This window comes from Electrona antarctica (genome assembly GCF_951216825.1).
Source record: "Electrona antarctica genome assembly, chromosome: 1".
In the NCBI taxonomy this organism is placed as follows: Eukaryota; Metazoa; Chordata; class Actinopteri; order Myctophiformes; family Myctophidae; genus Electrona; species Electrona antarctica.
The window spans coordinates 1,614,385-1,640,386 of record NC_136806.1 but is presented as its reverse complement, the minus strand read 5'-3'; the positions used below and the strand labels follow the sequence as shown (position 1 = coordinate 1,640,386).

General features: G+C 41.9%; 2 protein-coding genes, 1 long non-coding RNA gene and 1 pseudogene across 4 annotated transcripts; all 4 read left to right on the top strand.

Moving 5' to 3' along the window:
* The first annotated feature begins 4,153 nt into the window (after positions 1 to 4,153).
* LOC306922766 lies at positions 4,154 to 5,250 on the top strand. The gene is made up of 3 exons (XR_013789960.1): positions 4,154 to 4,247; positions 4,879 to 4,956; positions 5,078 to 5,250. It is a non-coding gene; the product is annotated as an uncharacterized lncRNA (long non-coding RNA).
* A 9,473-nt stretch (positions 5,251 to 14,723) lies between these two features.
* LOC306931169 (histone H3.2) lies at positions 14,724 to 15,253 on the top strand (the record flags this gene model as incomplete). The annotated part of the gene is made up of 1 exon (XM_079512391.1): positions 14,724 to 15,253. One exon carries the CDS (start codon positions 14,724 to 14,726, stop codon positions 15,132 to 15,134), a length of 411 nt encoding a protein of 136 aa, XP_079368517.1. The 3' UTR covers positions 15,135 to 15,253.
* Positions 15,254 to 17,513: 2,260 nt separating this feature from the next.
* Positions 17,514 to 22,194, top strand: LOC306931153 (histone H1-like; the record flags this gene model as incomplete). Its single annotated transcript, XM_079512361.1, has 2 exons — positions 17,514 to 17,885; positions 21,886 to 22,194. 2 exons carry the CDS (start codon positions 17,514 to 17,516, stop codon positions 22,192 to 22,194), a joined length of 681 nt encoding a protein of 226 aa, XP_079368487.1.
* LOC306922515 (histone H3.2-like) lies at positions 18,680 to 19,865 on the top strand (annotated as a pseudogene). Its single transcript has 3 exons — positions 18,680 to 18,688; positions 19,152 to 19,250; positions 19,583 to 19,865. The product of its transcript is annotated as a histone H3.2-like (transcript).
* Positions 22,195 to 26,002: the final 3,808 nt, after the last annotated feature.

The window sequence follows — 26,002 nt, the reverse complement described above, 5'->3', positions numbered from 1 at the left end:
CAGCTATACAACATTCTGTTGTGACAGTGTGAGTGAAGCCAAAGAACGAATGTTATGTGCTCTGCCTGTGTTTCATGGCCGCCCAATGCTTTTCCAATGGAAATCACGTGGTTTGACCAAACACTTGTGTTTGATTGCCCCCTTCCCCCCAATCAAACAAGTGTTTGGTCAAACCATGTGACTTCCATTGGAAAAGCACTGGGGTGGCCATGAAACACAGGCAGAGCACAGAACATTCGTTCTTTATGTGTGTATGAAGCCTCATGAGACCATGGTCCTCATTCACAAAGGAGAAATACGCCAGAGTGTAACGGAAGCGTAACGGAAGCGTATACAGATGCGGGAAATTCCGTCCGATCACGCTACGTTGTTTTGCCGTGCAATTCAAAGAGCGGTGTGTACCACAGGTACGCAGGTGTATGTCATAAAGAATGCGAGCGGGTGCCAAATGATCGGAAAATCACCCGACAACTTAATTTGCATTGATCCACGCCCCATTTCACACCATAAAAGGCGTCAAGCATGACTCAGCAGACTGCAGTAAAAAAAACAAAAAAGAACTATAGAGCTCCGAAGTCCTGACGTCACTTTCAGTAGAGGGCGTCAATCGCCAGGTTCATGTATTTGTTTATTTGCATTGAGATCCCCATCGGCGATTTTAGGTCGCTTCATATAAGAACTGTGTTTGAAAAATAAACCGATCACCCCGGCTTTATCACTCATATGGATATGAAGCATCGACTGAAGGTGGAAATGTACAAATATACCCAAAGAGTAACAAAATAAGCGCTATAAACGAGTAAAAAAACCCAGAGACTACATGTCCGGGTAGGCGGGGTGACTGGCTGCAGCTGCCCGTCGCACCCAAGATACGTCACGCTTAGCGCGTGTGTTTTATTTACAACTACTAGAAGACTCAGACTTTGTTTCCTCTCTCCGTTTTAACGTTGCAAACAAACTAAATGAGAAAACACAATGGTACTGTGCTTCGTCCCAGATTGCGACCATGTAAGCGGTCAGTGCCACGGTTGTACTTTCTACCGTTTTCCTGAAAATAAGAGGACGAGACGCCGTTGGATTGAGAAGATACGGTAAGGATAAAACAAAGTTACGGGTAAATGGTTTTGTTGCCAAGTCAGTGAAGTGACAATGCACAACATATGTGTTTATATGTAGCTTAAAGCTTTACAGTTTATCAGAAACAACCTGGAAAAAGATTGCTACAATAAATGACACCATTTGGTCGATTATCACCCTGCAGTTTTTGAACATCTGGAATGAAGCAGGGAGGTGATCTGTAGCCCTGGCTATCGCCACACAAACAACATCAAACGGTGCTTTAAAAGTATTGATAGTCCACCCCGAGCTTTTACACTTTGATTTTATTTAATTTAGAAATGGGCATTAGACATATACGATATCCCACTTACTGTATTAAACTGCACTTTTTGTGCACAACCAATAAAACACCCGTTGAATGTGTGGGTGCTGAGTTTGTGTGTCTATCGTTTCCTGATCATGGAATGATCCCAGACTAATCTAATCTTATTTTCACAAAATGTTAGTTAATATTACTTTCAAGCAGGTTTTTACACAATTTTGATTATTGGGACTGTCATTTTTCTATAGTAATTTTTCAGATATGACAATTTATTGTCATATCTGTCTTTGTTTACAAAGCAAAACAGAAAATCAGAAATGGTATATGTTCCATATGTTAATTGACAAAACTACAATTAAATAGTTAGTTTTTGTAGAAGCCATTTCAACTTTTTTGTATATTGTTTAGAATGATCAATTTTGATTATTGGTTTATTGACTCAAGGTGCATCATTGGGTTTTGTTGAAATGTTTGGAGCTGACAAAATAGCCATTACAATTTGAATTTGTGTGTCATTGTCAAATAAAATAAAAAAGAAAGTAAGGTCTGCACACTGGACTGAGCTCCAAAAGCTTAATGTTTTATCTTCTCACCACGAGACATGACGAGCCTCACGGCTCTTCATCAGACAATGGACATCATAAACAAGCACCTACATATACCTGCCATTGCTGTGTCACATGACCTTTATTTAAATATGATTGACGGTGTTATGAGCACCAGCTGTGTCTGGTCATGTGACACAGCAGTGTCAGGTATATGTAGGTGCTTGTTTGTGTTGTTCATTGTCTGATAAAGAGCCGTGAGGCTAGAAGCGTCATGTCTCTGTGGTGAGAAGATAAAACGTTAGGCTTTTGGAGCTCAGTCCAGTGTGTGGACTGCGGACCTTACTTTCTTTTATATTATTTACTTCAGCCCAGCACCTGGCGTTCAGTTAGTGGATGTGCGTCTTCTATTGTTTCTTATTGTCAAGTAAAATGCCATGCTTGTGACTGCCCTAATAGTCTCTAAGTAAATGTCTAACATCTTACCATATCATCATTTTTATTTACTTTTTTTTTAAGACTGAAAGACCGGAGGCCCAGCCAGGATTTGCGTGTGTGCAGCTGCCATTTCCCTGCTGGCATCTCCAGAGGGCCTATATGGTTTTACAACCGTAAAGGCCCTATGGTTAGGCTTAGGCCCTGTTCTGCAGGTACGCAGCCTCCAGCAAGTCGGCTCCATTTCTTTTTCATACATCTGATGTGCATGTTCTTAATGTTCACTTATACATCGCATGTCTTTAAATATATCTCCACCTCAATCAGCTGTCTCTCTGTGTATCTGTTTGTCTCTGCAACCTCCAGCAAATCCATGCACCTCTGCCGATACAACCGCTCCAGTTCCATGTGAAGCCTTGCCTGAAGCTCCATGCACTTCTGCCATAATGTCACCTCCAGTTCCATCCATCTTAGGTACGTTAGTTATGTTTGTAATGTTCACCATCATCCAATTTGTCTGTAAATGTACATCCACTGAATCCATTCTCTTTGGATCTAATAGTAATCTCAGCAAGGCAAATGGCTTCTTGGTTAGAGTGGGTGACAATGTTATCACACGTAAAGATGAAATTACCTACCTAGGTTCCATCCTGGAGGCTAATCTTTCCGGTGATAAAATGGCCACCAACGTAATCAAAAGTCAACCAAAGAACAAGATTCCTTTACAGGTTCTCCTCACTGGTCAACAAAAACACCTTGAAGACCTTAACAGGAGCCCTCTTACAAGGTTTCTTTGACTATGCATGCACCTCCTGGTACCGCAGCACCTCAAAGGCCCTTAAAACTAGGCTCCAGACTTCCCAAAACAAACTGGTCAGGCTCCTACTTGGCCTCACCCCCCGAACCCACCTCACCCCTGCCCACTTTGACAGGCTGGAATGGCTTAGGGTCGACGACAGAGTACAGGATCTTGCAATGGGTCTGGTCCACAAGATTTGATACACCACCAAGATACCCATGTACCTGTCTAGATACTTCCTTAATGTTAACGAAGTCCACAACACCAGAGGAAGTGCAACGAACCATGTACAACCCAGATTCGGCACAAACAAGGGACTAAATTATTTTCGCTCCTATGCCACCAAAATGTGGAACGCCCTACCAACAGTCATTAAGACATGCAAATCCCTTGACTCCTTCAAAACCGCTCTCAAAGGGCACCTACAGATGGCTGCAATTCGAAACTGGCCTCTGTAAAATCTGAATCCCCCCCCACCGCCCACCCCCTTTTCCCCTCACTGTATATTTTTCTTTTCCCTTTCCCCCCCCCCCTTTTTACCTCCCTTATGAGTGTCTATTTGTACGTCTCTAAATGTTTTGATGAATTGAACAAGGTGGACCCTCTTGTAAACAAGTGTAATGCTTAATTGGGTCGTCCACTCACAGTTAACAGTCTTTGTATTGAGTTTGTGCTTGAAATGTACTTTAATTCTGCAAACTGCAAACAAAATATTTCAATCAAACTTCAATCTTTTCATAACTAATGCTCTCTCTCTCTCTCTCTCTCTCTCTCTCTCTCTCTCTCCCCCCCTCCCTCCTTTCTTTGCAACCTCCAGCAAATGCATGCACCTCTGCAGATACAGTTCCATGTGACGCCTTGCCTGAAGTTCCATCCATCTTAGGTACTTTAGTTCGGTTTGTAATATTCACCATCATCCAATTTGTCTGTAAATGTCTCTCATTCTGTCTGTGTGTCTCTCTCTCTCTGCAACCTCCAGCAAATCCATGCACCTCCACCTCTGCCGATACAACGGTTCCATATGAAGCCTTGCCTGAAGCTCCATGCACTTCTGCCATAATGTCACCTCCAGTTCCATCCATCTTAGGTACATTAGTTATGTTTGTACAAACCCTCCCGCTCACTCAGATCAGCCAACGCAGGGAAGCTGGAGGTACCTTCACTAAAAACGCCGGGACAACGCTCCACACGTCCCAAACTCTTCTCCCTTCTGGCTCCAAAACTATGGAATGCACTTCCCATCACAGTCAGAACTGCAGCCTCACTCCCAATCTTCCGCCGTAGTCTGAAAACCCACCTCTTCAGACTCCACCATGGCCCGTAGCACTTGCCCTAGCCTAGCCCCTTAGATAGCACATTATGTAGACTTAAATAGTATTTTAAACAGACTTATAGCTTGTTATGTAGACGGCTCTAGAATCGCACTTTATGTAGTCATAGCACTTTATAGTACACATGTATAATATATTATATAGTATAGTATGTATAGTTTACATAGATACTTCACTGTTACGTTCTTAGTTTACTCATGATAACTACTTTTTATATATGTGATGTATGCCATGCTTTTTGTTATTGCTTAATGTAAGTCGCTCTGGATTAAGAGCGTCTGCTAAATGCCTAAATTGTAATGTTCACCATCATCCAATTTGTCTGTAAATGTACATCTACCTCAATCTTTTCATGACTAACTCTCTCTCTCTCTCTCTAACCTCCAGCAGATCCATGCACCTCTGCCGATAAAACGGCTCCAGTTCCATGCACTTCTATGTCACCTCCAGTTCCATCCATCTTAGGTATGTTTTGTTAATGTTCACCATCATCCATCTACATTTGTCTGTAAAAAATAAATATACATCCACCTCAATCTGTTCATAAATCTCTCTCTCTCTCTGGCCTCTCTAATACAACCACCAGCAAGTCCATGCACCTCTGCCGAAATGCCTCCTGCGGATTGGACAAGATTGCAGAAAATCATTGATGATGCTCAACAAGAAGAGATGATGATGGAGCTACAGACTTTAAAAGATAAACAACAGTACTGTAGGGACAGGTATTCTGCCTCTCAAGTTCCAGATATCGTCCTACGTATGGAGACTGGACTGCCAGCAATATTCCTCGATGTTGTTTTTTATGTGGGTCTGTTCAAGGACTCTATAGCTTATTTCAGTGGATGGAAAGTGGATGTTCTCACTCTGGAGGACCAAGTTTTCATGACCCTGATGAAATTGCGAAAGAACTACACTAATTTGCATCTTGCCCAGTTGTTCCACTGCAGCACTTGTACAGTCAGCAATGTAATAATCACATTCATCCATGTGTTACATGAGATTCTCTTTAAAGACATCATGAGTGTAGTGCCAAGTAGAGAGAAGAATCAGTTAAGCCTCCCTGCCTCATTTCAGAAGTTCAAAAACTGCAGGATGATAATCGACTGCACTGACATTAAAATAGCTGCTCCTCATCAAATGGACGAACAGAAGCAGACCTATTCTGCATACAGAGGGATGCACTCTTTCAAGTTATTGTTGGGAGTTGCACCAAATGGTGTCATTACTATTGTAGCAATCTTTTCCCAGGTTCAGTTTCTGATAAAGCCATAGTCCAAGAGTCTGGCATCCTTAGTCATTTTAAATCTGGAGATTTAATTCTAGCAGACAAAGGCTTTTTAATTTCTGACATTCTGCCAGAGGGGGTTTCAGTCAACATCCCACCATTCCTAAACAATGGAAAGTTCACCGAAAGTGAGGTCCTGTTAACAAAGAACATAGCTAGAAATAGGATCCACGTTGAACGAGCTAATGCACGTCTGAAAGACTTCACGATCCTCCACTTCATTCCACCCTACCTTCGTAGCTATGCTGATGTGGTGGTTCAGGTCTGTGCCGTCTTGGTGAACCTGCAGGAACCTCTCATAAATGAGGTTAGAGATTCACTTGTGTGGTAAATGATTTGTAATCATCTGAGAATCGAAACTGTTGTGCTTTTTTAATAAATTGATTTAGCACAGTCATGGAATGTGTCTTCTATTACGCTGCCTTGTTTCACGTTTCATATTTGCTATGTAGTGGTTTTCAAACTCTTGTACCCAAGACGCACCACGGCACCAGTGAGTAAGTCAATATCTCAAGTCAAACTGTATTCATAGCTAAAATAGCTGATCTACAAGCGCACATGCATTATGAGCTTGTAGATCTGCTATTTGTGCTCTATGTATAGGCACACCTTGTGCATGGGCTCTTATCTCTATGCAAGGTCATGCTGTAGTACTGTAGAATAGAAAATTAAATCAGACTTCATCCGAAAAATGTATTTGGCCTAGCCTTTTCATGTAAATAATTGGCAAAGAAAGAAGATGAAGAACTTTATTTTCAATTTGACATGCTGGCATCTATACAATCAAACATTTTAAGTTTATGACCGATGCCTCGATCCAGCAGCATCCAGCCTGAGTCCATGCTGAGACATTTGGCTCACTTTGTCAAATCTGTGCTTAACCCATTCAGGGCGGGAACACATCTGTCACCTTATAGCTTTTAAACGTCGGCTGTTGAAACACAGCAGATCTACAAGCTCATAGTGTCTCACTACGAGCTTGTAGATCTGCTATTTTTGAAAATCAAATGTGGCATAAAACTTTGAATATATATTCTTTCAGAGCAAACGTTTTAACTCAAATCTTTGATTCTGGGGGGGTCCCTGGAACAACATTTCTGATGGGGGGGGTCACAGCCAAATACATCTAATTCTGGGGTGTGTGTGTGGTCTCAGTCCTAAATGGGTAAATCATTTGCTGACATGGTTTGGGAGCATGTGGACTTGATAGAAGGTCTCCAAAGCTTGGATGTTATCCTTCCAAGAGTCATCACAATTGATCGGGATGATGACCACATCTTTGGTTGTCCACACAACGAAATAGCAGGTGGTTCGTCCAGATAAGTGGAGCTGGCCTTGGACCTGGTGCCAGTAGACATGGGCTCTCTTAAGGCTAAATGTCCCACCTTCCCTCTGGAGACAGAAATCCTTGTTCTGAACTGCCTCTTCGACTGTGAGGTTCCTCTCTCGATAGGGACATTTTACCTCAAGGAGGCTATCAGTGCCTACAAGGCCATCAGGAGAGGCACCAAGGATCCCGCTTGTGTTGAGGAAAATCCCAGACTTCTCAACCTTTTGACCTGTCTCTTTCTCAAAAGCCTTGATCCCTTCTTGTTCATTGGCAACTCCATGCTGCACTGCCTTTACACCGGCAAGGTTGTACTCCCCACGTAGCCTTTTCAGGAGGCTTGGGGTGATCCGCTTTGCCTTGAGGACACAGCCAAAATTGCTGGCTGTAAGTCTCCCTTTGCGCTGGTCATGCCAGTCCTGGTTAGCCGCTTGGCCAACAGTCATAGTGAAAATGGTCTTCTGCTGTTCCTCTGTCAAGTGCATTCTGGACAGGATGGCGGCTGGTCCGAGGTGGCCGCACTGAGCCACAATTTCCGGAACAGTTAAGCAGGAGATAGGGGAAGACTGCTTTTCTGGCTCTGGAAAAAAGGCAAATCCTAACGGAATACATCTTCCGGTTCCCCTCCATCGGTCACGCAACTGCTGGCGCTTGTCTTCTGTCACTGACCCGGAGAAGTGACAAGTACTCCTTATCGCGATGGTACATCTTATGGGCAGAGTTGACTTCTTTACCACAAGGTGGCTTTTTCCACTTACATTCCAGGTCAGTGGGACCGATGTTGTGTGTTGCAAAGATGGCCAGTGCTGCTGCATGGCTGCACTTAAAATCCCCCCGTGGGCATTCACACTGTGTGGATGCAATGCCTGCACCCCCCATGGAGACCTGGAAAGTGGCAAGAAGATGTTCAGTGCATCACTCCAAAGGCTGTACCTTATTTAATTAGTGTAGTGCAGCAATAGAATGAGCAACAACTGAGTACCACAGACGAAAAACAAAAGTCCAAATTTCATTCTGACCTCCACGAAAAGGCCTCGTTGTCCTGAACCCTTATCTATGATTTATACATTATGGATCAATAGTGTGGACTTACACAGTTTTTTGTCTGTGGCATTCAACTGACAGTTTAAACTGTGCGAAACACAGGTCATTACTGTATATAGGTAGGCCCTACAGGTAGAGGAAAGAAATATGATTGACTAAGATAATAATACATACATAAATTAATAAAGACATGGAAGTGAATTGAGTGGAATACAATACCGGTAGATTAAATAATCTGTATCCTTAAGCCTTATGTGTCAGCCATCTGCACTTATATGATATGTACAGTAGGCCTATCAGTTGCTAATAAATAAAGTAGTGATATATCAACAGATAGGCTATGGGGCTTAAGTGTACACCAGCTCTCATATGGTGATATGCATAGGCCTACTTATATTCATAAACTGTAAGCCTATGTCGTTCCTAGATACATTTTATTATTATTTTCCTTCAACTAATGATTTGTGAATAATTTCACCTACAAAAGCATCTTCCCTCAAAGGCAGTGGGGCATTTGAGGAAAGTGGCTTTTGCAGGTGAATTTGCCACTGGGGATCAATGAATGTCTATCTTATTTATATATTTATGTATTTATACTTAACTACTTACCGAAACGTGATATAATACATTGCGCATGCTGGCCTTGACAATACCAGTTATCTGACCGTCTGCATACAGGCACTTCTCCACATGGCCAGATTTGAAATGATTCTCCCCTCTCTTCACGGTTTTTTCTTCTTCTTTAAAAAATGACATAATGTCAAAAACAGAAACCGACATGTTTATTAAGTTTGTCTTTATTGATATATGTATTCAGTTGACTCAGTCGAGTCACTGCCAGCTGAGTTTACGTCAACGAGGAATCTCAGCGCCTGTTGACAGCTGGGCGTGACGTATATTAGCAGCGACATTGCTTCCATGCACCTTGTAGTTTCTAGGCATCTGCGGCCACATTAATTCCATTTTCACTACACTAAACAGTTGTTTAAGCTATATTAGTGTTAATTGTGATTTCCAGATACATCACTGGCTGTATCAAATATTAATGGACATCATTAACGACACACAGCCACCCCCCTGACAGTAAAGCCCGGATGATCGGTTTATTTTTCAAACACAGTTCTTATATGAAGCGACCTAAAATCGCCGATGGGGATCTCAATGCAAATAAACAAATACATGAACCTGGCGATTGACGCCCTCTACTGAAAGTGACGTCAGACTTCGGAGCTCTATAGGCCGTACAGCTCAAACGAAATAGAGGTCCTCCTGACGGAATGCAACAAAATAATGATATTTTCCAGTATAGTGGCTTCACAAATTAAAATAAAAATGATTGCTGGAAAGAAATTAGGCATTATTAGGAAATTAAAAGAAAATGATCTGACCATGTCTAGCGCCGGAGCGACGACCACCACCTGCAGTCTCTTTTTTTACATCCATATACCATTACATTTGTGCGTGATTCTTTATATTGTCTATAGCCTACCATTTTACTATATAAATCATTTTCCCAAGCTTACAAAACGGTGAACGCTGCTCCGCACCGCTGCAGCAATGTCAAGCTGACTTACGGCATAAAATGCAGCTTGGCCATATTTATTTAAGTTCGGGACCAAGGCAGCAAGCTAGCGTATACTTGGCAATTATATTATAAGGCCTTTTCTTTTCTATTGAACAATTGCTCACTCACACCTTTGCAGAGGTAAAACATATATCCGATATTTTTATCAGAGCTGCATTGATTCATGCGGGGAATAGATTAATATCATCTCACTGTCATCTGTCTGAATGCCATGTGGAGAATGGATTTGTTCTGATCATGGACACGTAGGCATAGGCCTATAGCTATTTAAAATTTCAACCATATACGGCGGGTAGCCTCCTCTTTGTCAGATCTAAGTGCAGGTTCATTTATGATGATGTCGTCATATTAAAATGATTCGCGAATTTCGCGGGACATTTGGCACCAAACTTGATTGATCTCATCAATGTAGTATAGCCTACAGCCTAGCTATAAGTTCCCCATATTATAATTAATTAAGGTGCACTGGCTTAAAACTATGACTGGCCGAATTGCATGCACGCGCTGATGCAATAATGTGGACTTCTATTTTTTTATAGGGCTAATTAGCCCTCGTGACTGCTGTCTGTCTATGTGAACCATATAAATAATCTGTTGTGTCGGGGCCGGGCTCACCGCACCGTTATATTCATTTTCCAATGAATTCGTACAGTGCAGAATGCAGATAAGTGTATGTTCTTATTATAATTGTGAGTTTGTTTTTTAACATGCAGCGCGAGTCCGCGAGAGCCGATCTACAAGCTCACAACGCGTTGCACTGCGAGTAGAAAGCTGTCAAGTGCAGCGCAATCGCGCATGCTAGAAATATCCTAATAAATAAATAAAAAGGTGTCGGGTTTGCAGGGGCAGTTTCTGTATGGGACTCTAGGCTAACCTGCCTCTAGAATGCATGCATTTAGGCATCCAAGTGATACTTGGCTTTTATATAAGCTATCATTTGTTTATGTGCTGACCAATGTTTTGGACACATGCCTACATATTTTATCTGAGATTTGGGGACTTTTAATTGATTCAGAATGAAGACTAAAGCCTTCTGAATAAATCTACGCAAGCAGTACACGACCCTCTGAGCTGGCGCAGCTTATAGCGGAGTTTCCGACCAAACAACGTCACCGTAAAGTTCACGTTCAAGTTCATGAATTCCCACGTAATGTGGGAATCCACGTAAATGCCAGTCCGCTCACGGTCCGCTCACGTTACGTAACGTTATGAGCGTAAACGCCGTTGTGAATGAGGCCCCATGTGACTCCCATTGGAAATTAATTGAGGAGGACAACACACAGAAGACACAGGACACAAGTGTGTCTTGCATGTGTCTTATGTGTAAGTGAAACCTATGGTCCTCATTCACAAAGGAAGCGTAACGGAAGCGTAAACAGATGCGGGAAATTCCGTCCGATCACGCAACGTTGTTTTGCCGTGCAATTCAAAGAGCGGTGTGTACCACAGGTACGCAGGTGTATGTTGTGAGGTACGCAGGTGAATGCGAGCGGGTGCCAAATGATCGGAAAATCAGCGGATAACTTCATTTGCATTGATCCACGCCCCATTTCACACCATAAAAGGCGTCAAGCATGACTCAGCAGACAGCAGTAAAAAAACAAAAAAGAACTATAGGCCTTACAGCTCAAACGAAATAGAGGTCCTCCTGACGGAATGCAACAAAATAATGATATTTTCCAGTATAGTGGCTTCACAAATTAAAATAAAAATGATTGCTGGAAAGAAATTAGGCTATATTAGGAAATTAAAAGAAAATGATCTGACCATGTCAAGCGCCGGAGCGACGACCACCACCTGCAGTCTCTTTTTTTACATCCATATACCATTACATTTGTGCGTGATTCTTTATATTGTCTATAGCCTACCATTAAACTATATAAATCATTTCCCCAAGCTTACAAAACGGTGAACGCTGCTCCGCACCGCTGCAGCAATGTCAAGCTGACTTACGGCATAAAATGCAGCTTGGCCATTTATTTATTTAAGTTCGGGACCAAGGCAGCAAGCTAGCGTATACTTGGCAATTATATTATAAAGCCTTTTCTTTTCTATTGAACAATTGCTCACTCACACCTTTGCAGAGGTAAAACATATATCCGATATTTTTATCAGAGCTGCATTGATTCATGCGGGGAATAGATTAATATCATCTCACTGTCATCTGTCTGAATGCCGCATGTGGAGAATGGATTTGTTCTGATCATGGACACGTAGGCACATAGGCCTATAGCTATTTAAATTTTCAACCATATACGGCGGGTAGCCTCCTCTTTGTCAGATCTAAGTGCAGGTTCATTTCATGATGTCGTCATATTAAAATGATTCACGGGACATTTGGCACCAAACTTGATTGATCTCATGATGAGATCAATGTAGTAGCCTACAGCCTAGCTATAAGTTCCCCATATTATAATGAATTAAGGTGCACTGGCTTAAAACTATGACTGGCCGAATTGCACGCGCTGATGCAATAATGTGGACTTCTATATTTGTATAGGGCTAATTAGCCCTCGTGACTGCTGTCTGTCTGTCAGACCGGCATGTCTGTGAACCATAGAAATAATCTGTTCTGTCCGGGCCAGGCTCGCCGTTATATTCATTTTCCAATGTGAATTTCACCCAGATTGGACTGTCCACACACACACACCGACAGTGTGACTCAAAGGAGCTCCGTAACAAAACAATTTCAATAGGCCTACTGCAGGCATTACTACACTAAACAACGTTGGATTCGTACAGTGCAGAATGCAGATAAGTGTATGTTCTTATAATAATTGTGAGTTTGTTTTTTAACATGCAGCGCGAGTCCGCGAGAGCCGATCTACAAGCTCACAACGCGTTGCACTGCGAGTAGAAAGCTGTCAAGTGAGCAGCGCAATTGCGCATGCTAGAAATATCCTAATAAATAAATAAAAAGGTGTCGGGCTTGCAGGGGCAGTTTCTGTATGGGACTCTAGGCTAACCTGCCTCTAGAATGCTTGCATTTAGGCATACAAGTGATACTTGGCTTTTATATAAGCTATCATTTTTTTTATGTGCTGACCAATGTTGACACATGCCTACATATTTTATCTGAGGTTTGGGGACTTTTAATTGAGTCAGCATGAAGACTAAAGCCTTCTGAATAAATCTACGCAAGCAGTACACGACCCTCTGAGCTGGCGCAGCTTATAGCGGAGTTTCCGACCAAACAACGTCACCGTCAAGTTCACGTTCAACTTCATGAATTCCCACGTAATGTGGGAATCCACGTAAATGCCTGTCCGCTCACGCTCCGCTCACGTTACGTAACGTTATGACCGTAAACGCCGTTGTGAATGAGGACCATTGTGTCCAAAGTTTGACCATATTATGTTGGGAATATGAGTGGTAATTGTGTATTAAGACAAGAGATGTCCTGTCCCCTTATATTTATCTTGTAGAAAATGTAATTTTCACCAGGTCATACAAGATAGAGCAATTATATACCTTTATTGAAAGGATGAGCCCCATTTTAGAGGGGGTCCTCAACATAGATACATAGTACAAAACAACAGTACAACCATACAGGCAGGACAAAACAATACAACCATACATAGACAGGATAAAACAAAACAAAAGCTCTCCCAAAGATAGCTCCTCCCGCCCCACTGTTTCAACCCTAAATAGCAAAGTTCAAATGGAGAAAATATACCCATTGCACAATAAATACAAACATGCAGTACCAGCATGCACATGTGATAATAAACGGCAGCATCAAACAAGCAGGGTACAAATATGATGTTACATGCATATCAACATATATACATGCTTGTTATAGAAAGACAAAGACAACTGCCAAGAAGAGTACATGAATTAGAAACATGAGCACGGTGTTAGAAGGTGTATGAAGATTGGTTCTTTAAATGCATTGATCTAAGTGGACTTGGTAGGCCATTCCAGTCAGATGGAGCTTTACATGTGAAGGCATGGCGCCCACTTTCCCTTTTTATCCTTGTGGGGACTGTAAAGTAAGGATGGTCAGTGTGCCTTAAATTATAGGGTGGTGTGTATGGGACAAGACATTGCAATTTATTTGTAAATGTATTTTCTTTAATTATCCACAGTATCTGAAACAGCCAATGTGAGTGTCTTCGTGATTTAGATGGAGCAGTGGTGGGTTCTATTGTATTTTCTTTTTTTCGGTTTGTAGTGGAAAGGAAACTATGTAAGGGATAATATCTGGCTAGGTGGTCATTGTCGGGAGATAATTCACCGACAGGGAGTTTAACCACCGAGGCGAAGCCGAGGTGGTTACACTCCCTGAAGGTGAATTATATCCCGACAATGACCACCTAGCCAGATATTATCCCGCTTATTACATGGCTAACTAACATAAATTAATCCATTGATCCAAAACACAACAAAAAAAGTATTCCATAACTTCGCGCTGGCTGCGTCTGCCCAGCTGCAGGGCTGAAGCACTGTCGGAAAACAAGGAAGTGAGTTGATCAAATAGAATCCATTTTCGGGTCCAGCTGCTTCGTCTATTTCTCGCTCAAATGTTTTCAAAAACATTTTTAAGAGCAATGTTTAGCTGTAAATTACATTGTGTGTCAGTAGTGTGTGTGTTTACATGGCTGTTATGTTGGAAACGGCAGTAAATCAAGCGGGCGCAGCCGCGCAGCTGGTGGTGCTCAGAGGGTTTGATTAGGCAGCGGTCATTATACAGCGGAGCGGTCATTATCATGAGATAACTCACCGCTGAATTAAGCGATTGACCAATCAGAATCAAGCATTCAACCAAGCCATGTAATAAATACTAGTATTAGCTATTACAGCAGTCCCAGTCAGAAGGACGTGTGTAAGAGTTCCCCTCCAATCGGTGCCAGTGATTCATGGTACCTCCCCAAACAAGGAGGTTCCTGGCCACTGACCAATCAGAGGACGACGGAGTCTCCGAGGCGCTAATAAAAGGCACCAGTTTGCTCTGCTTAGTTATTCTATTCTCAACTTCTTTAGAAGAGACCATGGCAAGAACCAAGCAGACAGCTCGTAAGTCCACCGGCGGCAAAGCGCCCAGGAAGCAGCTCGCCACCAAGGCAGCTCGTAAGAGCGCGCCGGCGACCGGTGGCGTGAAGAAGCCTCACCGTTACCGTCCCGGTACAGTGGCTCTGAGGGAGATCCGTCGTTACCAGAAATCCACCGAGCTGCTGATCCGCAAGCTGCCCTTCCAGCGCCTGGTGAGGGAGATCGCCCAGGACTTCAAGACCGACCTGCGCTTCCAGAGCTCCGCCGTCATGGCGCTCCAGGAGTCGTCCGAGGCTTATCTGGTCGGTCTGTTTGAAGACACCAACCTGTGTGCCATTCACGCCAAGAGGGTGACCATCATGCCCAAAGACATCCAGCTGGCCCGTCGTATCCGCGGAGAACGTGCTTAAACTCATCTGTCACTGTCACAACCCCAAAACGGCTCTTTTAAGAGCCACCAAATGTGTTATTTAAAGAGATTATCCTTTAATATTAACTAGAAATTATTGTATTGGTAATGTGTGCCGAACAAAATGCCATCTGTTGCAGTATCTTCCTTGGTACATACTCAATTTCATAATGTGCAATACATTTGCAAAAAATGCTGTAACTTTATCATGCACATGCACATATATGTAAAGCGCTTTGGGTATTTAGAAAAGTGCAATATAAATCTGAGTTATTATTATGTAGAGTAGAGACCGTTAATCGTGCGTGAATAATTCAGCTCCACAGTGTGGGGGAGGGGAGGCATTGTTCCATTGTCTTTAACTCAACATGATGCTTCACTGTTCACACCGAAACCAGCAGTTATTCATTCATAGTCCTGGAATGAGACACTTATGTAAATAGCAAGTTTAGAGAGTTTTAGTATAAATCTAATGAACATTTCTATCAGTGTTGGCTTTTCCAAATTGAGGTGGGGGTTGAGCATGTTTCTAGTATTTTGGGGAGAATGTTCAAAGTTGTGTTAAATGTGCATTTCTTTTCAATTTGGCTAACTCACATGTGCACAGTAAAATTATCAGTGTTCAATCATCAATACCACAATAAAACAACACAATACAAATACTGTATATTATTGGAGTGGCATTGTGTGAAGGCTATAATAAGTCAGTAAAACTGTGTGCTCCTTACTATTATCTCAGACATCCATTCACAGGCTATTATTAGTTTAGCAGTAATTTGATTTGAGTAATAATCACACTCATTTTGTTCCAACACAATGGGGTTACTATGAAAGGAAAAGCCAATTTTATTTCAACAAGGCAATCCAATGTGCTTTACACAGAACACCAGGCAAAGGAAACATATTTGTGACATTACAGTAGAATACTGAATACAATGCAAACAAAAATCACACCTGTGTGAAGTGAGGGGCGCTCTTATCATCATACTTAATTTCACATCAACTCATTATGACCAATCACAACCTTATGTCCTCGTCTTCAATATTTGTGTTAACACAAACACTCAGAACTGATCATTCATTGTCACTGGCATCTCATGTTTGTCTGTGACTGTGATCTTGTAGATTTGCTTGCTATTCTCTAATTTGAAAAAGTGGTTTGTGCTATTAATCAGCATTGCTAGGGGAAAAAAATACATCCTGACCCAGAGAATGAAAACAGTTTGATTCTAGCACATCACTGCATTAATCAATGTTAACTTGAGTCCTGTGTGAGGCTCCATAACCATAACCAAGCTTGTCTCAAAGTCACCTCACCTAAATAAGCACTGCCACCTCTGTCATGAATTCATCCATTACTACTATAATGTTTGATATCACTGTTGAGAACGGGTTACATATAAGTAGTTAATTATTGGCCCCATTGATCATGAAACTTAGCTGAATAAATATTGAAAATTCTGAATTCTGAAAATAATACATATGAAGTAGTGTCCATAAAATACATTTGCATGTGTTCCAGAATGTGACACTACACGAAATACTTTTGTATTAATACAAAAGTATAGTCTACTGTACACACCAGTTTAAGTAAAATAATTCATGCCAATCTACAACATCATGTTCCAAAGTCAAATTTGTCTGCTCACATCATCACATTATTGTTATATTAGTGGTAATGCATGGAAGGAGTGTATCAGTGAAAGTGCAGCCTATTTGTGCCACAACCAAATACATAATGTACCTGCAGTTGATTGAAGATGAAAACAAATGTCGTTTTCTGTATTTTGATAGCAATACGTTTTTGAGTGTTACAACCTCTGTCATTGGAAGTTGGTATCAACTCCACCATGCTGTTGTCAACTGGAGTGTGTTTACTTGTGTCAGAAAACCTGCTGTTTATAGAAAAACGGAAGACAAAACAAAAGTATAGTTTATGTTATTGCGTCGCCATACATGTCTGCTAAGACGAGTTTGAGTATCATTGTTAATTTATCGTAGTTTAAATTGTTTTATAAGACAACTGATAGAGGAACGCTGTTGTTGGACTGTGGAAGGGTGATGATTTTATCATATAACTTAAAAACTGGAGTGCTGTTTTCATATCAGATGTATTAATGTATAAAAGGAGCATGTGTGTTAACTGGTCAGCTCTTTGTTGCATTAAATAATATACTCAGTAGATAGTTATATGATGTTTTAATCGAGGAGAAAACACAAAAGTGTCACATTAAGATAGCTACAGTAGAGCTGCTGATGTGTGTGTTGATTCTACATGGTTCTCATGTGGTGTTTAAGTCCAGCCCCTTCAGAGCGTTCAGCATCATTCTGTGAGAGTTTACTTTAGAGAAGGAACAGCAACCTACTATCCGAGAGAATAATGGCAGAAGTCGCTCCAGCACCAGCTCCGGCCAAGGCCGCCAAGAAGAAGGCAGCTCCCCGACCCAAGAAGACCGGCCCCAGCGTCGCTGAGCTGGTCGTCGAGGCCGTGTCCGCCTCCAAGGAGCGGAGCGGTGTGTCTCTGGCTGCGGTCAAGAAGGCTCTGGCTGCCGGCGGCTACGATGTGGAGAAGAACAAGGTCCGCGTAAAGACCGCCGTCAAGAGCCTGGTCACTAAAGGCACCCTGGTCCAGCTCAAAGGCACCGGCGCGTCTGGCTCCTTCAAGATGAACAAGACCGAAGCGGTGAAGGTGAAGAAGCCTGCTGCTAAGAAAGCAGTCAAAGCAAAGAAGCCTGCAGCAGCCAAGAAACCCGTTAGCCTGGTTAATAAACCAGACCGAATCAGCCTTTGGCAATCGGGACGCGGTATGAAATATGCGCTTTGGTACAATGACGATGAATGCCGTGGACTGAGAGAGTGGGTTTGAGACAGTAGCTCTAACCAATTGCGTCAAAGAGAAAATGCGTCAAAGAGAAAAACTTGTGGAAATTCAATAAAATACTTTAAAATGCAAGGGAGGAAAAGGTCTTGGAAAAGGAGGCAAGGTGCTTCGTGATAACATCCAGGGAATCACCAAGCCCGCTATCCGCCGTCTGGCTCGCCGTGGCGGAGTGAAGCGTATCTCCGGTCTGATCTACGTGTTCCTGGAGAACGTGATCCGTGACGCCGTCACCTACACCGAGCACGCCAAGAGAAAGACCGTGACCGCCATGGATGTTGTCTATGCTCTGAAGAGACAGGGACGCACTCTGTACGGATTCGGAGGTTAACGATGCTGACTTGATCTACCAACAACCCAAAGGCTCTTTTAAGAGCCGCCCATATTTTCTCTACGGAGTTCATTCCCTTTTAAGTAAAATCTCACAGATGGGCATTTTGCCGTATCACACTAATCATGTATCAAACTATTATTCATGGAGCCGTATATACTCTATTTGCAGTCCTGAATTTAAACTGCCAAATCAACATTCCAGTTTGATATGTTTATCCTGGACTGGACTGTCGGCTAGTCCAGGTTAGTCATCTGACGCTAATCTGAACAATGCTAAAACTAGGCATGTAACTTTTTAATGAAATCTGCCCTATCAACCAATTCATAGCAACACAATGATATTTGTACATTTTAGATTCACAACACTGGCAATCATGTAAAATGAACACATGACCGACAAGTTAAAAATACATTATATAAAAGCAAATGTATCATTGCATGATCACACGGTAGATGAAGACTTAATTAAAAGGTCTATCATGGGGGAATGTGGGTGTCATAACAGCTGCAAACATAAAATATATATTTAATTGTAATTCCTGCATAACCTCACAATGTTTAGAGTGACAATAGAAAACGCATTAGTGTAATATAGGCTCATTTCACTACTACTTATTTCCATATAATACTAGGGGAAGTAACTAGGAAGTTAAATAGCGTAATTTATATAAAATGTGCGTTAAGGACATTGGAAATTACTCTTAATACAGAAACAGTGTGTGGCTCTCAAAAGAGCCTTTGTGGGGGTTTGTTCAGTGAAATGGAGCAGGTTTATTTCTTGGCGGCTTTCTCGGTCTTCTTGGGCAGCAGAACCGCCTGGATGTTGGGCAGCACACCGCCCTGAGCGATGGTCACTCCACCCAGCAGTTTGTTGAGCTCCTCGTCGTTGCGGACGGCCAGCTGGAGGTGACGGGGGATGATACGACTCTTCTTGTTGTCACGGGCAGCGTTTCCAGCCAACTCCAGGATCTCAGCGGTCAGATACTTATGGCAGCGGTGGCCGAACGGATAGCTGAGCGGTCTTGATACCGGAAGGTCGCCAGTTCGAATCAGCGGCCCGACACGTTAAAATTACCACCGCTGAAGTGCCCTTGAACAAGGCATTGAACCACTACGATGAAATGTGTTCTATGAGCAGGGCCGGGCTGGAAACAAGTTCTTGAGCTTAGCCCAGATACCCTGGGTAAATATAGTAATCATTTCATTTCATTTCATACTCGAGGACAGCCGCCAGATAGACCGGGGCGCCCGGTACAGTGGCTCTGAGGGAGATCCGTCGTTATCAGAAATCCACCGAGCTGCTGATCCGCAAGTTGCCCTTCCAGCGCCTGGTGAGGGAGATCGCCCAGGACTTCAAGACGGACCTGCGCTTCCAGAGCTCCGCCGTCATGGCTCTCCAGGAGTCGGCCGAGGCTTATCTGGTCGGTCTGCACAAACCTGTGCGCCATCCACGCCAAGAGGGTGACCATCATGCCCAAAGACATCCAGCTGGCCCGGCGTATCCGCGGAGAACGTGCTTAGACTATCTGTTCCTGTCACAACCCCAAAACGGCTCTTTTAAGAGCCACCAAATGTGTTATTTGAAGAGATTGTTCCTTTTAATAGATGCACAATAAGCCCATAACTGATAATCAAATTTATTACAAATGGTCATAGTGTGTATTGTGTCTATATTCAGAGGATATATACCATATTTAACATACCTGGTATCCATAATAACTAATTATTATTGCATTTTATTCATATATATATAGCCTATGGTTGTTTTTCGGTCTGAGTTTACTGATTTAATTTGTTAATCCGTAATCATAATGCATCTAACTAAAATAATTAGATTTATGTGTGATTTAAATCACCTCAATCACTCACATAAAGAACCACCCTGTGTGGGAGGGGAGGCATTGTTCCATTGTGTTGAACTCATCATGATGCTTCACACCAAAACCAGCAGATATTCATACCGGTAGTCCTGGAATGAGACTCTTCTGTACAAATGCAGAGAGGAGAGTTTTGGTGTAAATATAATCTGCATGTCTATCAGCGTTTGCTTCTCAAAGTGGAGGTGGGGGTTGAGCGTTGAACATGTTTCTAGTATTGGGGGAGATTTATTTTAATGGTGTGTTAAATGTGTTGTCTAAGTTCAGCTGTGTTTTAGACTCTTAACTCACATGTGCACAGTAGTGGGAGATTTATGTTAGCATGTTATGTAGACAACACTAGAATTGTATTGTATGTAGCCACAGCACTTTATAGTATAGCATAGTATAGTATACGTATAGTTTATACTGTATGTATAGTGTCATTATATAGATATTCCACTGTTACGTTCTTAGCTTACGCATTTACTACTTTCTATGTATGTGCTGTATTGCCATGCTTTTTGTAAGTTTAATATAAATTGCTCTGGATTAAGAGTGTCTGCTAAATGCATACATTTTATACAGAGTACAATGAGTACATTTGCTTTGCAGCATGGCACATCATGAAGTATCTAGGCCTACCTGAGAAGTGTCTCCATAATCAAATATACATACAGTTTATAGAAGATTTAAACACTCTTAGTTTTCTGATCACACAGTGAGTTATTTGTCCAAAATTAGCCAAGTTTTCCAACAGCTGGCATTTTGTCATTGGAAATTGGGATCAACTCCACCATCAGGCTTTCCTTGAACGGGAGTGTGTTTACTGTGGTCAGAAAACCTTATATTTATAGCAAAACGGATGACATAACAAAATCATAGTTTATGGTAGCGTCACCAGGAATGTCTACTAAATTGATTGTGAGTATTGTTGTTATTAGAACATAGTTAGAAGAAAAATGACAAAGGCAACACTTTGATCTGACTCTAGACAGGTGATGTTTTGAGGTTATTACTAAAAAGGAGTGCACTGCTTTCATCTCAGATATATTCATGACAGAAAGGCACATGTGTGTTAACTGGTCAGCTCTTTGTCCCATTGAATAATATACACAGTAGTTTTTATAACTTGTTTTACAAGTTTTACAAGTGGCACAAGAGAGAAGAGGGCCTGTGTGTGTTGACTCTAAATGGTTCTCATGTGGTGTTTAAGTCCAGCCCCTGCAGAGCGTTCAGCATCACTCTGTGAGAGTTTACTTGAGAGAATGAACAGCAACCTATCCGAGACAATGGCAGAAGTCGCACCAGCACCAGCGACCTGGACCTGGTGCGACCTGGTGCTCCGGCTCCCTGGTGCTCCCTGGAGCAGCGCGGTCCCAGTGAGCAGGCTAGCACCAGCTCCGTCACCAGCCAAGGCCGCCAAGAAGAAGGCACCACCCCGACCCAAGAAGACCGGCCCCAGCGTCGCTGAGCTGGTCGTCAACGTCGTGTCCGCCTCCAAGGAGCGGAGCGGTGTGTCCCTAGCTGCGGTCAAGAAGGCTCTGGCTGCTGGAGGCTACGATGTGGAGAAGAACAAGGCCCGCGTTAAGATCGCTGTCAAGAGCCTGGTCGCTAAAGGCACCCTGGTCCAGCTTAAAGGTACCGGTGCGTCCGGCCTGAACGGCTCTTTCAAGATGAACAAGGCAGAAGCGGTGAAGGTAAAGAAACCTGCTGCTAAGAAAGCAGTCAAAGCAAAGAAGCCTGCTGCAGCCAAGAAACCCGCAGCGGCTAAGAAGCCCACGAAGGCGGTAGCAAAGAAGCCCGCAGCCGCCAAGAAATCACCCAAGAAAGCCAAGAAGCCTGCCGCCAAGAAAGTAGCGTCCAAAAGCCCGAAGAAGGCCACCATGAGCCCCAAGAAAGTGGCTAAGAAGCCCGCAGCAGCCAAGAAAGCTCCAGCCAAGAAGGTTGCCAAACCCAAGGCAGCAAAGAAGGCAGCTCCCAAAAAGAAGTAAACTGTCTGCACCATATTTATACCCACAAAAGGCTCTTTTAAGAGCCAACCACATTCTTTTACAAGAGTATCCTATCTTTACTTTATTTAGAAATTATGTAATGGTCACTGGAATAACAACCAGCTTAAAATGTTTGCCTTTATATTACAGGCCCTTGCATAAAATATAATTATTGCAAAGTTGATTTGTTGCTAAAACAATTCTGCTGCTGCCCTATCTATGCTGATGTTCTCATCAAAAAAGAAAAAAACCCTGGCACACATTAGTTACTAGTCAAACATGCTCATACCTAATGAATATTGACACATGTGAATCCACCTTTGCTATTGCCTTTGGCCAGTGGTTCTGGTTCAATGTTTTGTTCTAAATGTAATGGTAGGCTATACAAGGGGAAATAACGGTAACCTAGTAACCCGTCCACCTTTACATCATCAGAATTATCTCATTGTGCAATAAATTGCATGAAGTCATGAAATATAGAAATAAATTTGACCCAGAGCAAATTTCACAAATGCATTTTGTAACACTGAAATGTATACATGATTACAGGTTCAATTTCAATTTAGGTGGTAACATGGTAATATATACATCAAATGCAATCAAGGATCAAAAACACAACATCTGTCTAACAGTAGAATATCTGTACAATGAACCTATGATTTTACACTAGAGTGCTATATATCTACAGTACATGCTATCAAAATTACATTATTTAGCTGTTGCATACGCATGTAAGATCATCAAGGCTAACAATATTTGTTGTCAAACAAAAAATATATATATAAAAAAAAAATATATATGTGTACTTTAGGAATACATCACATACATATGAATACATTATTATATGACATAGATAGAGCAGCTGACTATATAGCAGAGTGTGTGTGCGTGTGTGTTGTGGGGGGCGGAGTTAGTAACGTGTTTGATTTAAATATGTATTAACAGTTCGCAGAATTACAGGATATTTCAAGCACAACTCAATACAAAGACTCTTAACTGCGAGTGGACGACCCAATACAGCATTACACTTGTTTAATAGAGCGTCCACCTTGTTCAATTCATCAAAAATATTTAGATACGTACAAATACCCCTTTATTATAGCCAGAGAACAGAACAGGAATTCATCATAAAGGAGGTAAAGGGGAAGACTAGCAGTAAGGGCGGTGGTAAAAAAGAGCTGTTTTGTTAAAACTATTAAATGCCCGGTTCTAAATTGTAATACAGATGAAACGATAGAGCATTTGCTAGTAGACTGCCAGAGGTCATTTGTAAATGGTACCACATTGGCTTCTCAGACACTTTGCCATGCATATTTAGTCTCATGTTTGAAAACAAATCTAACCTATCTTGTCATATTTATTATTTACTATTTCTGAGCAGCCTGTATAACAATGACTATAGGCCAATGGTGAATTTAGGTGATGATGGTTGGAGATATGCAACCAATCTGTAGGCTATTAAACAGTCGTGTTGGAAATAAATGTGCCTGTGGTGAATGAGATCTCACCTTAATCTAGGTCCCATGTCCCATTTTTTTAATGGCTGCACGGTTTTATACTCTATCATTTGAATATGATTGTACAATATTGTTGCTAGGAATGGCGTCCTGTATTACGCTCCAGGTCTAGGAAACGTTATGCTGCCAAAGGGAGGGGTTCGAATCCCGTCAGAAACAGACAAACATTTATTTATTCATTCATTCATGTATTACTTTATTCATTAATTAATTCATTATTTTATTTTGACGCATTACATGGGCTGCATGATATACTCCAATGGCGATAGTTACATTTCTAAAGCATAGGCAATGTATTGTTGTTGGAGATGCAGTCACAGGAAGGAGACGGGGTTGTCTTCCTGTTTAATGACAACAAAACATAGGCTACGGCTAAGGTCCACTTCCACAACGCAATAATGTGAGTGTCCGTCTGCCCAAGAATCGGATCGGATAACGGATTGGGTATGTTTTGGCATTGTGACAGGCATTTGCGAGGACAGCTACGCATTATGTCGCCGTTAGAACATCAGCTCGTTGCTACGGCGACGGATGACGGATTTCGTCTTGATCTGATTTCGTCAAAAAATAACACACCGGCGCCGACTCTCTGGGCATAGTTGCCTTTACGCAGCAGCCTGTGGACACGACCCACGGGGAACTGGAGCCCGGCACGGGATGAGCGGGTCTTAGCCTTCGCCCTGGCCTTTCCTCCGGTTTTGCCTCGACCACTCATTTTGTAGGTTTATTTGTACAGTAATAATAGCTCGAAGAAATGTGAGGTAGGAGAGGCGATCTTTTATATGTTCAGCTTAGTATAGTATAGTAAGTATAGTGTGGGGCTGTGCGCCCCACCAATCATAGAGACGGATGAGAGCGCGGTCTGAGTGTGTATGAGTTTCCCACTAATCACTGCTAGTGGTGTGATCGGTTCCTCCCATTCTAAACTCTGACTCCACCCAAAGAGGGAGGTTCCCGACACACATCTTCAACAACACAGAAAACTGTGCCAGTCAGTCAGTACAACTGCTTTACAGAGAGAGTCAGAAGTGTCAAGAACCAAGTAGACTGCACCTAAATAAGATTAAGAAACCTCAGCTGACTGACTAATCTGACTATCTTATTATTGTAAGTAAGCATAATTTCCCATTGTATGTACATAATAATACAAATAATACATAATATTGCATACATTGTATGCAATAATAAGTGCAAGACACATTTTAGATCATCATAGGACAGGACCTGTGATGTCATGCCATACTTTTTATTTGTGTTTTTTGAGTGGTGCAACCACTCCAAGGAACAGCAATGTCTGTGACTCTGTGACTCATGTGTTAACCTATGTTTGTGTGTGACTCGTGTGACTCATGAGTACCAGTAGGGGCGCTGTTGTGTCAGGAACAGAGACAGAGAGATAGTATTGCACTGTTGCCTGCTAACAAAGATGGTTTATGTATGAAGATGGGCCAACTTCATTGGAGCCACTAGAGGCGAAATGGTACACAAAGCCTACAAATGGTCTCCTAAATATAGTAGGCGTGGTTTGCTTCTCCCCGACCTCCACCCTCCCCCCCTGACAACAACACTTTTTCCACACTCAGTCTAGTAGGTGGCGGTAATGCACCATTTAGGTTTGCCGACCGCCATGAAACCCAATAGAAGAAGAAGACAACAACACTGTAATTTAACACAAGTCATTTAACAAAGTACATTGAAAACTATGGAAGTCCATAGGCCCAATAATTAAAAAATAAATACCACAATGAAATAAATTAAAAACATAATTATATAAATACAAAATACAATTAAATAAATAAAAAATACAATTTTATAAATAAATGTATTTATTTATTGTGTAATGTTTTTTATATCATTGGGGTTTCTATTTATTTCTTTGTGTTTCTTATTTATTTCATTGTGACTTTTAAGGTCCACTTATATATATTACATGATGCCACTTTTAGCTATTTAATCAAGTCCATAGGCCCAAAAATGAAAAAATAAATATTGCAATGAAATAAATACAAAATGCAATTTAATAAATAAATACATTTATTTATTTAGTTGTGTTTTTAATTTAATTGTGCTTTTTATTTATATCATTGTGTCTTTACTTATTTCATAGAGTTTTTTTATTTAACTGTGTTATATATATCATTGTGTTTTTTATTTCATGCTGACTTTTCATAATCATGGCTTTTTCATAAGAATGGCTTCCATTTACCGAATAATGGTGACATCGCCGTCTGTCAATCAACAGACGCCGTTGATTGATCGTGCCCAGGTGGGGCTCCGCGGGGTATCTCGGC